This window comes from Opisthocomus hoazin, chromosome 7 (assembly GCF_030867145.1).
Source record: "Opisthocomus hoazin isolate bOpiHoa1 chromosome 7, bOpiHoa1.hap1, whole genome shotgun sequence".
NCBI classification, from domain to species: domain Eukaryota; kingdom Metazoa; phylum Chordata; class Aves; order Opisthocomiformes; family Opisthocomidae; genus Opisthocomus; species Opisthocomus hoazin.
The window spans coordinates 27,384,966-27,400,665 of NC_134420.1; the positions used below are offsets into that span (position 1 = coordinate 27,384,966).

At 37.2% G+C, this 15,700-nt stretch overlaps 1 protein-coding gene across 3 annotated transcripts in view; it reads left to right on the forward strand.

Moving 5' to 3' along the window:
* The window catches only part of TTC17 (tetratricopeptide repeat domain 17), a 61,966-nt gene that overhangs the window by 17,893 nt on the left and 28,373 nt on the right, over positions 1–15,700 (forward strand). For all 3 annotated transcript variants that reach the window (XM_075425388.1, XM_075425386.1, XM_075425387.1), the window contains 12 exons: positions 159–290; positions 969–1,078; positions 1,354–1,498; positions 1,876–2,015; positions 2,255–2,415; positions 2,731–2,843; positions 4,433–4,573; positions 5,019–5,134; positions 6,275–6,449; positions 6,998–7,075; positions 9,292–9,516; positions 11,703–11,889. In XM_075425388.1, coding sequence (XP_075281503.1) covers positions 159–290; positions 969–1,078; positions 1,354–1,498; positions 1,876–2,015; positions 2,255–2,415; positions 2,731–2,843; positions 4,433–4,573; positions 5,019–5,134; positions 6,275–6,449; positions 6,998–7,075; positions 9,292–9,516; positions 11,703–11,889 — 1,723 coding nt within the window. The remainder of the gene's footprint in view (positions 1–158; positions 291–968; positions 1,079–1,353; positions 1,499–1,875; positions 2,016–2,254; positions 2,416–2,730; positions 2,844–4,432; positions 4,574–5,018; positions 5,135–6,274; positions 6,450–6,997; positions 7,076–9,291; positions 9,517–11,702; positions 11,890–15,700) is intronic.

Here is a 15,700-nt window from a genome sequence, read left to right on the forward strand (position 1 = left end):
GACATTATCCAGTCAAATCCGTACGATCTTGATATGAAAGGGTGATAGGAATGTAAAATAACCAAGCTGTAAATTTTCCTGGGAGTCATGCTCTGGTGTATATTTCTCTACTTGTAGTTAAAGTGTCAGCAAATACCTATATTCAATTTTTGTTTTAGGGTGTCCAAGAAAGAGTTAATCTTTCCGCACCCTTGTTACCTAAAGAAGATCCAATCTTCACGTACTTATCACGGAGGCTGGGAAGAAGTATAGAGGAAATAGGTCATCGTATTTATGATGGGCTAATGAAGGTATGAAACTGTAATCTTACTGTACACACAAAAAGAGTGCTAGAAAGGTCTCACAAGATTAGATGTGCCTGGTGAATGCAATCAGATCCAGTACTGGTTTTGCATGTATATTTTTGGTTTACATTTCAGATACAAAAGGCAGACTAGAAACATTTTCTGCTAGGCAAGCAGAGGTAGGAGAAGGCATCAGCAAATCCAGTAAATAGACACTTACTATCATCTTCAGTGACTTATTTGTGTGGTCTGGCAAGCCACATTCATTGCTCTGTCAAGGTAATAAGAGCTTTTAAACAAAAATGCAGGTACTTATAGAACAAAGAAGAAGCAATAGTACTGAAATGTGTTATGTTTTTATTACATGCCTGCCTGCAAAATGTAGGAACTTTAAATGAACTCCAGCTAAGCTGCCAAAGCTTAAACTACTGTCACTTCTCATTTCATCTCATTTTGAATTTTTACCTGTCTAAAAGGCAGAAGTTCTGTTTCTTTAGTACGTTTATATGCTGGTTCATTCTTTCTGAACATTCAGAACTGTTGCCAAATGGCTGCGTTCCAGAGGAAGAAGATAACTTAGAGCAGGTTTGATGCTCAGCTTTCCATCCCGTATTAAAGCTCTGAATAACCTTATAGTTCATGTCTTAGTAGTTAATACAGTTTAAGTGTTTCTCTTTACTGCAGAACTCTTCTTCCTGGGTGCTCTATAATATGGCTTCTTTTTACTGGCGAATAAAGAATGAACCATACCAAGTAGTAGAATGTGCCATGCGTGCACTTCATTTTTCTTCAAGGTAAGAATTGCTAATAAATATTTCTTTTCAGATTACTTTTCTAGTTAACCTAATTAGTAATCAGGTTTTAGTTTCTAAGACTGCATCCTAAGGAATAATCCATGTTACTTGTTCTTAGTCTTTATGTGCTATACTAGTCATAGATATAATTTAGACATTTTGCAATCAAATTATGTATTGAATATGTGACTGAAGAATGAGTGTATCCTTATACATGATTCTTACACAGTCTGCCCTTCTTTTAATGTCTGTTTTTTCTTTTTTTCTTCTTTCAGACAAAATAAAGATATTGCACTGGTAAATTTGGCAAATATTCTGCACCGGGCTCACTTCTCTGCAGATGCAGCTATTGTGGTCCATGCAGCTCTGGATTACAGTGACTTCTTTACCAGCTATTACACTTTGGGAAATATATACGCAGTAAATACTATCTTTGTTTTCCAAGACTTGTAGAAAACCGAATATTATTTAATCTTTCTGACTTGACTTGTAACACTTTACTCTTTTGCAACGTGTCTTGTGTTCCACATGCATTTCACACTTAATGTTTAGTATTCTGTCAAGATACTTTCGTCCAAAAGTCTGTCTTTCAGCAAAGATTTTTATCCACACTGGGAAATAAATCCCAGGGAAATTCTCTTCCAGCCTCTCTTTAGCAGCTACAGCTACAGAGTTTCAGAAACGACAGGCTGCTTGTTAGCACAAGTTAAAATTTTAGTTGACTTCTTTAAAAATGGAAGCTTTTTAATTAAATATTACCGAACAATGGCTAATTCTCTGTCTCGGTCATTCTTCAGATGCTTGGAGAGTACAATCACTCAGTCCTGTGTTATGATCATGCTCTACAGGCCAAACCGGGGTTTGAGCAAGCTGTAAAAAGGAAGCATGCTGTCCTATGTCAGCAAAAACTTGAGCAAAAATTGGAAGCCCAGCATAGGTAACTAAAGAAGCATCCTAGTGGCAGTTCATACAGTCTCACTTTTACTGTTCTGTTGCAGCAATTATTACATTCCAAATAGAATGATTTTCAACTTTCTATATTTCTTCAAATAAGCAGTAAAATTGTTCGTAAGAATACTTTAAGAAACCTAGAGTTGAAAATGTGCAACACTGTAGGAAAAGCTGACTTTTTAAAAAGCACTTAAAGTAAATCTTTTCTGCTGTTGAATTTTCAAGATCACTTCAGAGAACATTAAATGAATTGAAGGAATACCAGAAGCAGCATGACCACTACCTTAGGCAACAAGATGTTTTAGACAAGTACAAGCTCATCCAGGAGGAACAAATCTTGAGGAACATCATTCATGAGACACAGATGGCGAAAGAAGCTCAATTAGGTACAACTTTTTAGAGTTCATGCTCGTTATAGCAATGGAGAATTGCACATATTCAGATTAATGTCAGGACATAACTTAATCATATCATAAGATGGCCCTGAGTGACTGTTATGTTTTGCTTATTAAAACAAGGCATTGCAATATGTTCTTGAACAGGTTTTTTTTTCTGAGTCTTTCAGAGTAGGAGTTTCTCCTTGCTGATTAAATAAATAAAAAGGATTGACCAAATTGGGGGTGGAGGGGTTGACTCTATGCTGTCTTTGTCTCCTCAAAAACTTCACTTACACAGTAGAAAAAATATTTTGTGCTCTGCAGGGAACCATCAGATTTGTAGACTGGGCAACCAGCAGCATAGCTTGCACTGCCAGTGGGACCAGCCTGTTCGTTATCACCGCGGAGACATTTTTGAAAACGTGGAATATGTTCAGGTTTGTCTGTGAATTGATACCACTGCTTTAAATAGTATCCCATTTGCCTTATTAGCAAAATAGTTCAATTTTTTTTTGGTTTTACGAAGGTGGTACATTTTGGGTGTGGTAACTATAATGAGAAATAATTTAGTCTGTTTTCCAGAGTGTAAAGTATTTAATGCTAGTTCCTTTTCCCAGTAATACAAGCTGAGATCAACTGTGGATTGTAGAAATTGAGAGAGTTTATTGTATAAGACTTTGTTTTACTTAGAGAATAGAATTATTAGAATGATTTGAATTGAAAAACTTTGTTTTATTCTGAAGTCTGAGTTTCCTGTGAGATGCCAACCACTGCTATATTGACTCCTTTGCTTTTTCAGCCTGCATAGAACAGCCAATTATTTCTTTCTAGGAAGTACAAGAGTCCTCAGTTGAGGAATTACAACTTTCTTTTACATAAATATACTACATTTCAGACATGCTAGCGGGAGCAGGACATGTTTAATTTTCCAATTTACTTTTCTTCAGAGAGGACAAGAAAAAGCATTAGGCAGCTAATTTTAATGAAGAGGCAAAGGTGTTTTAAGGAGTTAGTTTTCTAATGTATGCGTGGTATATGGAACAAGAATTATTCTTTAGTGGAAAGAATACACCAATATAACAGCTTAAAAGTGTGTTTAAAATAATCTTGTATCAATCATTTATCTCTGCAGCCTTAAAATCGATCATAATTTCTTTTGTTTATTACACTGCCGTATGACTCAAGCTACGCAATTTTTGCATGCTCCTTCCAATTTTATCTTTTTTCCTACCAGAGGGAGCACAAAACTGCCATAAGCAAGTAACAAATGGAAGAGCAGAGCTCAATGGTGTTGAATCTAGTGAGTGCTTTTGCAGCCCAGAAATAAGGTGTTAGCCTGGGTTTGTGAGTATTTGCTGACTGTATGTCTTGAGTGAGACAATGCACCAAGGAAATCTGAGACTGCGATATTGAGAAGTTTTGGAAGCAGGGTGTGTACTAATACTGAAAATCCAGAACGAAAGCCACCCAGGCAACACCACTGCTGTGCTAAAAGTACAGATAAAGATTATGGTTTCATTTATTTTGCAATATGGAATGTGTTCTGGAGTTTCCCTTTAGCTAGTTTAAGAAACAGGAATAATTATTTTTAATTACGCTATGTTTTCTTCTTGGATGTTCTTCCTATTATAGTAATTATAAATTCAGATTGTCAAGATAATTTTGCAAGCCGTAAGTCTTAGTAACTCTTGACTTGAACTAGAGCTGTGCAGTTTAGATATGTAGATTTTGTTTGTGGTCTATTAGAAATATTTGCTTGGTACCTTTTAGCATTTTTTTTTTTGGTGATTTGCACTTGTGTTTTCATTGTTGACATGTCATTCACAACAGGAATATTATTTTTCCATGGTTTGAGTAGATAAAGAGGCTGAAATTTCCATTTTATTTTTTCTGCTACCTGAATTTCAGCTCATGAGTGAGGCTTAACTACGTAAATGGTGGGGGGAAAAAACAATGTGCAGAAATTCAGCCAATAATATACCATCTCTTCTCCTTATTAAATATTGGGTTTTTTTGTTGTTTCTAGTTTGGTGAAGACTCTTCAACTTCTAGTATGACATCTGTGAATTTGGATCTTCATGCAAACCAAAGCGACCACAGCCAGTCCTTGCAGTCTTCCCCTGTTGCTCGTTCTGTCGTTTCAGTGTGGAGTGTAGAATCCAGTAGAGTGAGTGAAGAGGATAAGCTTTGCCCTTTCAAAGAGGAGTTGTGAAAGAGTGAATCTTGTCCTTATTTATGTGAAACTTCTTAGCAGTTGGGCTCCAGTTTTGATGTGCGGCAGCGCTGGAGAATGTAGCGTTCTGTATTTCTTCAACGTTTGCGCATATCTGTAGTTTCTCTGTACCAGTTTCCCATCATTTGAAACTCTTAATACAGCACAGAGGGTGTTGCTCTTAGCTACCTTTGCAAACATCTGCTGCAGATAAAGCAGTCCAGCTGAGTAAAGATAGAGAACTGAACTGCTGTTCTTCCAGAAAAGATGGAAAAATAGTAGTTTTAAAGATCTCTGCTCATTTTTTCCTCCAGGCTATTTCTTATGTTCTTATTAGCTTGTTAATCAGAATATTAAAAGTGGTGAGAAAAAAAAAAAAATTAACTCCTTTCCCCCTTAGGACAAACAGCATATTCTTTGGCCCCTGCGATCAGAGTGCATGAAATCTTTCCCGAAAATTCCTGATCCAGAACAACTGCCAACTTATTTCCTGCCACCAGAAAATAGGGGATTCAGGCAAGTGTTGATTTCTAAAATATATTTGTAAATTTTCACACTGGTGCCTTAATGAGCATTTTTTTTGTGGAGAGGATGGATGCAATTAGTAGTCAACAGCGCAGATGTGTTCGGACCTCTTTCTCTGGCTGTTCCACAGAAGGAGGGTGTTTTCCTTCGTTGTCATTTGCTGTAACTGCAACGGTTAGATCTAATTTCATGGTATTTCTTCCCGGACTGTTAGTACGTGAATACATGAAATATGTACAAAACTACTGAAAGAATGAGAATTTAAGCACAAGTCTGAATGTCTTTTAGAGTATATTTAAAATAAAAAAGACCACCTTGGGAGAGAGAATGAGGTATCTATTTAATAACTACAGTTAATTGTTGTACATTGCATACATCGTCTTAGCTTTTGTTCTGATAACAGAAGATTGTGAAGACCAGAAAGTACTAAAAAAAGATTGGGAGTGGAAAGCCCTGGCTCGTTCCTTTGGGGCAAAGGTAGAAAACCAGCTTAGCTGTAGAATAGTCAGTAATATTGTTGCATGGGATAAAATAAACGAGTGTGTGCTGCAATAGCTACCTTACATAGGTCAATGCAATTTCATAATATCCTACTTGGTTAACATTATAATAGTGATAGTAAGAAAGCTTTCTTCTTCTAGGCAGTATAATTCTAGTATTGAGCACGTGTTAAAGCAAAGGTTCCCATCCACAAATGTCCTGAAGCTTCCTCTGAAAAAACGAACAGTGTTCAACTTAGAATGTTAATCCCAAATAATTTGGTTACCTCTTGTTGTTTTAGAAATCAAACTTTAGTTTAAAAAACTTCAGCATTTTCTTTTTCACTTATCTATTTGGTCTAAACTTCATACAATCCTTATTAGCATAATAGAAGAATCTTCTGTGTTGTATCTCTGCTGCATTGACTATTATTTACAGAAGTTCTGTGCTTAAAAATGGAGAGTAAGGACCTTAATTATTAATGACTTTTCAAGGGAAGGGTGGTCCTTGAACTCTCCTGGTTTGCAGCTCATGTCTCATGGCAGTCTACAGTATGAGACTTGTCAGCTGATGTGTAGCTGATTCTTATGTTTATTTATCAGTGACATGCTGCACGTGCTATTAATTTGTCTTGGCTCTCCTTATTGCTAGAGTCCAGCCAATCCTGACTATCCCAAAAGATACTGTTGGGCATGAAGAAACCCAAGCACCAGACTGTTCTTCCATTACTGATGCTCGTAACAATGAATCTCTAAACATTCTGGTCAAGGAACTAAACAGTAATCTAGATTTGAAATTCAAGATGCCGGATGATCAGGCAAGACAAGTAAGAGACATTTTCTCATTGGTTCGCTCCTGTTTTAACGTTCTCCTCTTTGTTGCCTTAAAAATCTTACTCTGAATGTGAAAGGTTCTGATATTTAAAAGATGACTTGCTATCACAAGCGAATCAGTACTTCCAAAAAAGGGGAGCAAGTGCTTTCTAATAGAGCTGACGAAATGGTGAACTTGTCACTCAGCATGAGACTTGTTGTCTGACTGCAGACCAAAGGCACACAGAATAGGAAATTTACTATATTATTTAAAATTACTGCTTTCTTTTAGAACTTCTGACAGTTACTTGACATAATTCATCTTTTGGGGGTTACCAAGTTAGTAACTTTAGACTGAGATCAGTCATTCGTATCGCTTCCTGGAGATTGGCTGCTTTAGTTGTTACGTGTTCACGTTGTCTATTTAGAAGCATTTTTCTTTTTTTTTCTCTTTACTAAAGGGAAGACAGGGAAGTGAGACTTGAATGACCCATGTAGATATAAACTGTAAAATTTCTTCAGTTTGAAAAAAAAAAAAAAAATTCAATGCTTTGTTGTCCAGGTCTTGCATTCTCGTATCAACAATCAAAGTGTTACACAGGTGAAGATAGGAGCATTTCTAGATCATGCCATGAAAAAGGTATGTCAAAATTCATAATTCTTGTTTGAGTCTTGTTTCTATACTTCTAAAGAAGTCAGTCAGTGATGTGCAAGAAATTAGCGTATTTGCTGTTTGTAGCTGAGATGAAACTAACTTAAAATTCCATGTTTACAAATAAAGCACAAGCATATAGAGAAGTATCCATTTAATTTGGCTTAGTGTGGACCAAACAGCAGTGTAGTTACTTGTTCTTGTTGTGGCTGCAGGACATGAAGCAGTAATATATTAGCTAATCCTGGCAGCCGTTTGCTTAACTGAGAGAAATAGCTTGGAACTACACCTCCATCTTTCATCTCTCCCTACATGCCTGCCTTTTGCTCTTCCTCCTCCTCACCACTATCCTGCCTTCCCCTCCAAAGAAACCAACCCTCTGTCAATCTTCTGTCAGGATAATGAGCACTGTGGGGCAAAGAACGTACATCTGTGTAACACCCTGTGGAATGCCACCTCCATCTTGCGTGGGGCCTTTGAGAGTCATCACAAGTCAAATGACAGGAAGCACTTAGATAGAGGTTGACTTTTTTTGATGTGTCAAGCTGACATGTCTCAAATTAACTCTCTTGTACAAGTTGTGTCAAGGCAGTGTATGTATTTATTGGTTTTAGTCTAAAATCAGTACCATTTACTATGGCATCTGTCTTACCCAGAAGAAGGAAAATTAACATAGCAGTTGATTCCTGTTATAATGCTGTTCAGAACAGTCCTATACAAGTCTAATGTCTTACTGTTGCAGTGCATATGTATTTGGTTTTTAACTGTAGTGTTCTCTTGCCTTCATGGTAAAAGTCTGAACTTCTCAGTCATTTAGATGCTCATGTAAGAACACTGTTATGTCATGCCTGTTCTGCTAATGATAAACTTTCTAGAGCAGGAGTGCCACAGTTGGTATCTTTGTAGTGGGACGGACAAAGTGCTAATAACTTGCTGAGGATTTAGTTAGAGAAAGATCAGAGACACCTGTGTATGGAGTGTAATTCCGTGAGGAGTTTGGCATGAATAACATGCAAGTAATGTTATGTATGTCCATGGCAAAATAGGGGTGATAAATACTCTCACAATTATGGATTATGTAAGGTACTATGAACAAAGAGTAATACATCCTGTTGATATCTTCCAGTTCATCTTGAACCATAGGTAGAACCCTCCTGTGTGAGGTTGTTTTTAAAATCTGGAAGAAAATCTTTGTACTTATTAACTTTTTCAATACATTATTACTGTAATGTCAGCTGTATTACGTTAATACAATACTACTGTAAAGATCCTTATCTGTTTCACTTCTTTAATTCAAGCTGCATGTTTCCTACTCATGCATGCATTTGCGCTTCAAATGTGTAGGTTGGATTGGACGTTAATTTCAGTTGTTGCTTTTGTGCTTTAAACTCTGCATAGAATTGAGTAACATGGAATGCTGAAAATGTCAAGAGCTAGAATGTAAATGTTTCTAAACCATTTCAAACTGCTCCATCTGAAAGTGGATGTTTTACATAGCTCTGTTTACCTGTCTATTTTAAAGTTTTGCTATTTCTTCTCTAGGCTAAACGGTTTTTTTTCTGGTAGAGGTGAAAGACGAGGAAGGAACATTCAAGGTGTATTTGATACTTCCTCCATTCTTCTACCTGCCCTTACTGGTTACTTGCTATTTTATAATCTTTAAACAGTATCTAATGCACGTCACTTGTCATCTTTCATAAGACAAATAGATAACTAAATCTAAGAAAAATGAATTATGAAACCTTCAATAGCCAGGAAGTCTTGATGTTGGATATAGGACCTGGAAGTACATCTAACTACAATTTAAAAGCTGCCTGACCTTCAAATTTTAACATTTCTGCATAGATCTGTATTAGTGTAATTTTAAGATGCTAAAGTGGCTCACAAATGTTGCTTCCTGAAGCAAGTTAACCATTATTACTTGTATATTGTAAGGGATTTTGTGGTCATGATACAACATAGACGTATGAGTAGAGTGTGAGCAACAGTTGCTATTAAATTACAGTTCAGACTGTAAGTCACATCGATTTGGTTAGGGTAGAGGAGATTGAATGATCTGGTAGCAATCACAGCAAAGCGTGATTTGTATCTTGTTAATCAGGTAGTGTGCAAGGGTGGGTTTTGTTTGTTTCTTACCAAAGAGCAGGCAATCCTGAGACACCTCTTTGTGGGTGTGTTCATCCTTTTCCTTGACTCTCCTATAGCCAGAAGATCCTCTGTGGCTTGTGCTTAATGAAGCTGGATTGTACTGGCGTGCGGTTGGAAATAGCACCTTTGCTGTCACCTGTTTGCAAAAAGCATTTAATTTGGCGCCACGTGAATATCAGGATATCCCTCTGGTCAATCTTGCTAACCTCTTGATTCATTATGGTCTTCATTTGGATGCCAGCAGGCTCCTGCTGAAGGCTTTGGCCATCAATGCCTCTGAGGTAAGATGATGGTTTTTGTGTTCGTTCAGCAGTGAATGTGCTTTCTTTCATTATTTTGTAAATACATGTTACGTAATTGTGATTACTTACCTGTGCACACAGTTTAACTTCCAGTTTGTGATTTGCAACAGATGTTAATTTTCATTTAAATTCTTGATCAGAATGGGGTGATGCTGGATGCTGAGAATGTAAACATCTGGAGCAGAAGTTCTTCGAAAACAGATGACAGACTTTTTGCCTCCCAAAACCTGTATTATCAGCAGTGGCTCCAAGGAACCTAATCCTGGTGTTTTGGCAAGATTTTAATCTAAAACAGAGTTCCATAATGCTGTCAGCCTTGTATCTTGATTTTTAAAACTCTTAAAGTAGCACACGTCACGAAGATCTTTGATTATGTAGACATATTTCTGTTCCACTTGACTTTTTATCTATACTGTTTTATTTGTCCCGAGATTTCATCTGTGTATCTAGAGAAAAACCTGTGTTCTGGTTATTTTGATGACTTCCAACCATAGATTCAAAACAGGTTTTTATATTTCTGAATGGTAACATTATAAACATTTTGTAGGTTGTCACCTGTGTCATGTAGAAAGTTGGTGTATAAACTGTTTAAACTACTGGACTGGCCAGAACAATTGTGAAATGGAGGTGGGGGGCTGGAGGGGGAGGCGTAGCGGGGGACACCTTTTTACTAGCAAATAATTTTTTTCTTACATTTGAGTTGCTTCCGTGAGAAGTTCAAATGACTTTTTCCCTGTGCTTCTACCTCTATGATTAGATAGAGGCTTAAACTTGGCAGGCCACCAGTCACCTAGCACATAAAAAAGCTAAAAATAGAATAAGCTTTTTCAATATAGCATCCAGGAACAATTTGCAATTGTTGGAAAGGAATCTAGCCCATTTGGGTGACAGGTAAGCGTGCAAAAAGAAACTATAGAAGGAACTGTGTTTGAATGATGTGCCTTAAGAAGAACACTTGAAAGCACAGCCTTGGAGGGGAGCAGTCCAGGGGATCCGTAGGACCATGCTGTGTGAGTAGGGCTTTTGTTCAAAAATATTGGTGAGTCCTACTTCATTATGATAATGCCTGCTCCTGTTTTTTTCGGGCATTCTCAGTCTTGTAATACCTATTGTATCAAAAAATCTGGTAGGAGAATTTGTACTTGAATAGTATTTCCTGGAATATAATGGAAAGCAAATATGAAGTAAAATGAATTACAGCTACAGGGAGTGAAGGATGTGCTAGATTAGGAAAAGCTATAAAAAAAATAAATCCCATTGCTCAGCTTTCATCTTTTTCTGAATGATGTTTAATAATACAAGCTACGATGAGTTTGAAAAATCTTAAGCCGCTGATCAGTCTCCACATTTTCAGATGATGAATGTAAAATTATTTCAGTGGAAAAAACTGCTAAGTTACAATATCATAGTCATTATTCTTGCGTTGTGCTGTTAATTGGAGCAAATTACTGTGTAAGTGAAAGACACTTCAGTCAACAAACAAAATGTAATGCTTTACTGTGTGCCTGTATTAAAGTGCTAACTGAATTCTACCCAGTGAAAAAGGTGTTTCTAATTTGTACTTTTGAAAAAACTAATCTATTTTAGGGAGACTAGCCAAAAGCAGTGGACAAAAATATGAAGTTTTATGAAGAATTGAAAGTAAACATAAATGTATACCCCTAAGCTAGTGTGACATTGGTGTTTTCAGTAACCTAGTTCTGCTTGAGCAAGTCCTGAACAGTCTTGACAAATGAAATGCATCTGTCCTGCTAGATCATTAGTAATATTTTTACAATTTTGCTGACTTTTAATCATTCTAAAATGTCTTCAAGCATTTCAGTTTAGTTCTCTGCTACTCTGTGCAGTAAGCATTATGTTTATGATGGGTTATAAGTAAGTATTTAATGCTTCATTGCAGCTTGTGTGTATTTAACAGCTGTTTTTCATCGTGGGAAGATGGAATCCTGAACACAACCTTATGCCAAAACAGCTTTCATTTAGCATCAGTGCATCAAGCTGTTAGTTTAGCTTACTAAGAATAGGCAGTCCTTATTTAAGCAGTTTTCTAAATTCTTTCCAGCCAAATTTGGGAGGGTGTGGGTTGGCAGAGTTTTTTCCTGGTTGGCTTCAATTTTAAACAGCGGACATACTTATGCTGGGGTATGTTGCTTTTCTCTTTGCAGCCCCTGACTCTTTTGAGCCTAGGAAATGCGTATCTGGCTCTGAACAACATTAGTGGAGCCCTGCAAGCTTTTAGACATGCACTGGATTTGACAACCAAGTGCTTGGAGTGTGAAAGCAGCCTGAAGATGATCCGCTGTTTGCAGTTTTATCCTTTTCTGTACAACATCACCTCTTCTGTGTGCAGTGGTAAGCAACTGCTGAAAGATGGGCCACAAGTGGAATAGTGTCTGTTTGCCTTGGGTGTTGCACCTGAAATTTGTGATCACTAGTGATCCTCCCTTTTCCGTTATGGTGCTTTCCCTGTATAAAGACCAAGGTTGAGGCACTGCTTTTAATGGAAAAGTTACAGTCCTTTAAGAAGTGCTTGAGGATCGCTTCTTAAATATCTAGAGGGCTGCCGCTGAGTGCACGTTACTTCCTGAGTGTGTCAGTAAAACATTAAAAGCCTCACTGATGTCTCTTACTGGTAACTGAGGAATGCTGGATACAGTATTTATGGAAATACACAGCTGCTGCTGCTAGGCTACTCAACAGCCCCTTTGTACCTCCCTTCATATTTTGCAGTCAGGTGGATATGTTTTCTTAAAGCTGAAGAATTTGGCAAAGAGGAGTTTAGTTACAATTCATACCCTTTCAGTGTGTTCAGTACTTCGGATGTCATTTTCTGGTGTTCAGTCTTTACAGCCTAGACTATATTGTGTCAGCGTCATTTTGTTTATATGGTGTCTGTCATCACTGCTCTTAACCCTCCAAAAATCTGTAAGAATAATGACTTTGAACCCAATCTTGCTCCCAAAAATACTTTAAAATATTTGAGATAGCAGGCTTTATTATCCTTAGTGGCTACTTGTATTATAAAAACCAATAACATCTTCGGAAGATGGATTCTTTCATTTTGGTGAATCCCACTGAATATTTCGGGTATTTTGTCTGTACTTGCATAGGGCTAACATGCTGCTCATGAGCAATCTTGAAGAACACTTGGGAATATATTTTATAATCGCTTCTCTCTCCAGGTGTGATTAAGGTATCTTTCCATCTAATCTTTCCTTTGTTTTTAAATGAAAACCTTACGGGAGATAAATGCTTTTGATTTTTAGTACTGCTAGGACTTCCTCTGAATTATTTTTTCTTTATTCCCTCTCCAGTGGAAAGACATGGAGAAACCTCCTCTGATTTAGCATCTAGAATTACACTGTCTAAATATAGACTAGAGGCCATCCTATCTCCTGGTACAGTATTGATGATGCCATTGTAGGTGAAGTTCCAGAACTATGCTATTAGAATAATACTATCTTTTATGGCCTTATGCATTTTTGCTCTGACTGACAGCACATCAGTTGTGCAGAGAAATTAATGCTATTTGGCTGAATGTAGTGTAGTAAGTCGTATTATGGCCCAACTGATGGGTCTCGTACCGAGTTCCATAATGTCAACACTGGTACTTTTCACTGAATCACTTAACATCAAATAGCTCTTCTCTTAAAAAGCCCGACAAATACCATAAGCAGTAGTGGGACTTGCACATTTCGTCACAGGAGACGCTTTCACTGTTCTTGAAAAAAAAATACAATGTCTGTTTTATTTTTATGAAGATCTTTAGAAATGCCTGTAACTTACGAGGTTAACATTGTTCCAGTCAAACCTTAATGACAGCCACTCTATTTCGGAATTAAGCAGAAAGTAGTTTAAAAGTGTATTCACAGAACTGAGATGGTGAGGAGCAGTGGCTGTATTTGAACCCCAAAGTGATCTTTTACATCTTTCTTTTCTTTTGTGTGCTTTTCTTCCTTAAATTTGTCATAATACTTAACAATATACTCCTCTAGTTTGGCTGATTCTTGGCAGCTGTTTGCATTGATTCCTGATCCAGGATGTTCATTATAAGGTCAACTATTACTGCATATGCTATTTAGGAAGTTTGTGTTTCTTGAATATGAGAAGAAATCCATATCAAAAGTGCTTATGAGAGAAGTGTTAGCTTTTCTTTTTTGCTCTCCTGGCCACAGGTTAAGAAAGGGAGCATGAATATGTTCATCTGGTGTATTGGGGTTGGTTTTGTTTAAGGAATCTGTGAAGCTGCTAAACTGCGAGACCTGAATATGCCTTAGCATGTTAATTTGCTCATTAAATTTCAGTATTTAAATACTTTATTCTATATTTATGTTTTTGCCTTTTTTCTAACACTCTTCCTGTCTTAATATTTCTTTCTTTTTCATTTCTATTCATAATATCCTTTAGGTCGTCTTTTGTCTGATTGCAAGAAACCTGAAAGTATGAACCTGACAGACAGTGTCAATGTTCTTTGTACATTCTTGTGCAGAGTGTAAAATAAACATACCAGTTAATTCAACCTTGACAGTGATTTGTGGTTTAAGTCAAAACTCAGAATTCAAAAATGGAAAGGTAGATTTGCCTTTCTTATTTTCATAAGGTTTGGGGAAATTCCCCCCCCCCCCCCCCCCCCCCCCCCCCCCACTGTAAACTTCAACTGACTGGAGAGGAACCTTTACAGGCTGTATGAAAGTGAGGTTAAGTCTCCAAAACCAGAATTATTTCAAGAATGTGTACCCAGAAATCACACTTCGCACTTACAAGTATCCTGAAATTTTTGGAGTCTTCTGTTCATCCTTCAGTCCAAAGAAAGCAGTTGAAAAGAGATTGTAAGTTTGAATTTTGACCTTATAGATGTAATGCGATAGTATATACAATTATTCAGTCACTACTTAGAACCTAAAAAATGCAAGCTGTATTTAGATGCTAATATATAACATTACCTGTTGCATGTACAGCATTTGTTAAAACGTTAATATCATGTAGACTTACAAGATTTATAAAGCAACATGATCTGCTTTTGTTTGGCTCCGTGACAGACTGGAAGGCACATTTTGACGACGACGCAAACTGAACACTACTTTACACACCTTTCTGAGTGGATCTTTAGATGTAGAGCTAATGCAGCACATTTGTAAACAGGTGGATCAAACGTACACTTGACAATCCCATTATCGCTGGATTGTTACTTCAGGAGATTTTCAGAGCCTTTCAAATCATGTGTTGCAGGTTGGGGACATCTGATACTAAGCTTAGTTTGTCCTCTTGTTATTATGCACTTGATGGCATGTCATAACTATTTATATCCATCTCCTTTGAGATGGGTATGTTATGCTGAAAAATTTACCAAGGAATTGGAATGTCAAATGTTCTCTCTGGTTTAATGACTTGTTTTGATGAGTATTCGTTCAGTATTTCTGAAAGTAACAGCAGTAGGGCTGCCTGTGCTTTGAGTTGTAGGCCCATGCGATAGCTGTGGTTTTGCTCCGCCTGTCAAAAGCCTCTATTCACGAGAATCGAACTAACTAGCGAGACACGGAGTTCCTTGCTCTGCTGCCGTGAGCCATCGGCAGAATCCAGCAAATGGTCAGTGGGAGTTATATGCTAGCATGGAGTGGAATATGGGATCAAAATTTGAATTTATAGTCTGATTTTTTATTACAATATGTGCCTGGTGTTAGTTTCAGATAGATGAAATAGGAATATTCTCAAGCATGTTGGGGCATTCGCTGTTAGCACAGGACATTGGGAGCATGATACACTAATGCTGACTTGTTGGATGCTCGCTTTGTGTGCTCCTGTCTGTACTGCTGCCTGGTACTTTTTTTTTTTTTTTCCTAACTTATCTCTGTTCTAGATAGAAATTTGTATTTTAAACCCAAGTCACTTCATTGCATGTGAGAAGAGGAATTAAAAACTTCAGACCAACATTTTTCTATTAACTTCTGCCTCCTATATTGAAGTTTATATAAATGTTTGGGTTTATTGTAAAGGGATTTCTAAATCTGCAGACGTTTTTGGTGTTTTTTTCTTACAGAGGGGGTGTGTTTGGTACAACTGTATAGGGTATGACATGTATTTTAGGCAACTGCAGCAGTTCAGTCGGTTGCAGACAATGCGGGTACTGTACAGCTGCAGTGCTACATACGTATGCCTCCATTAC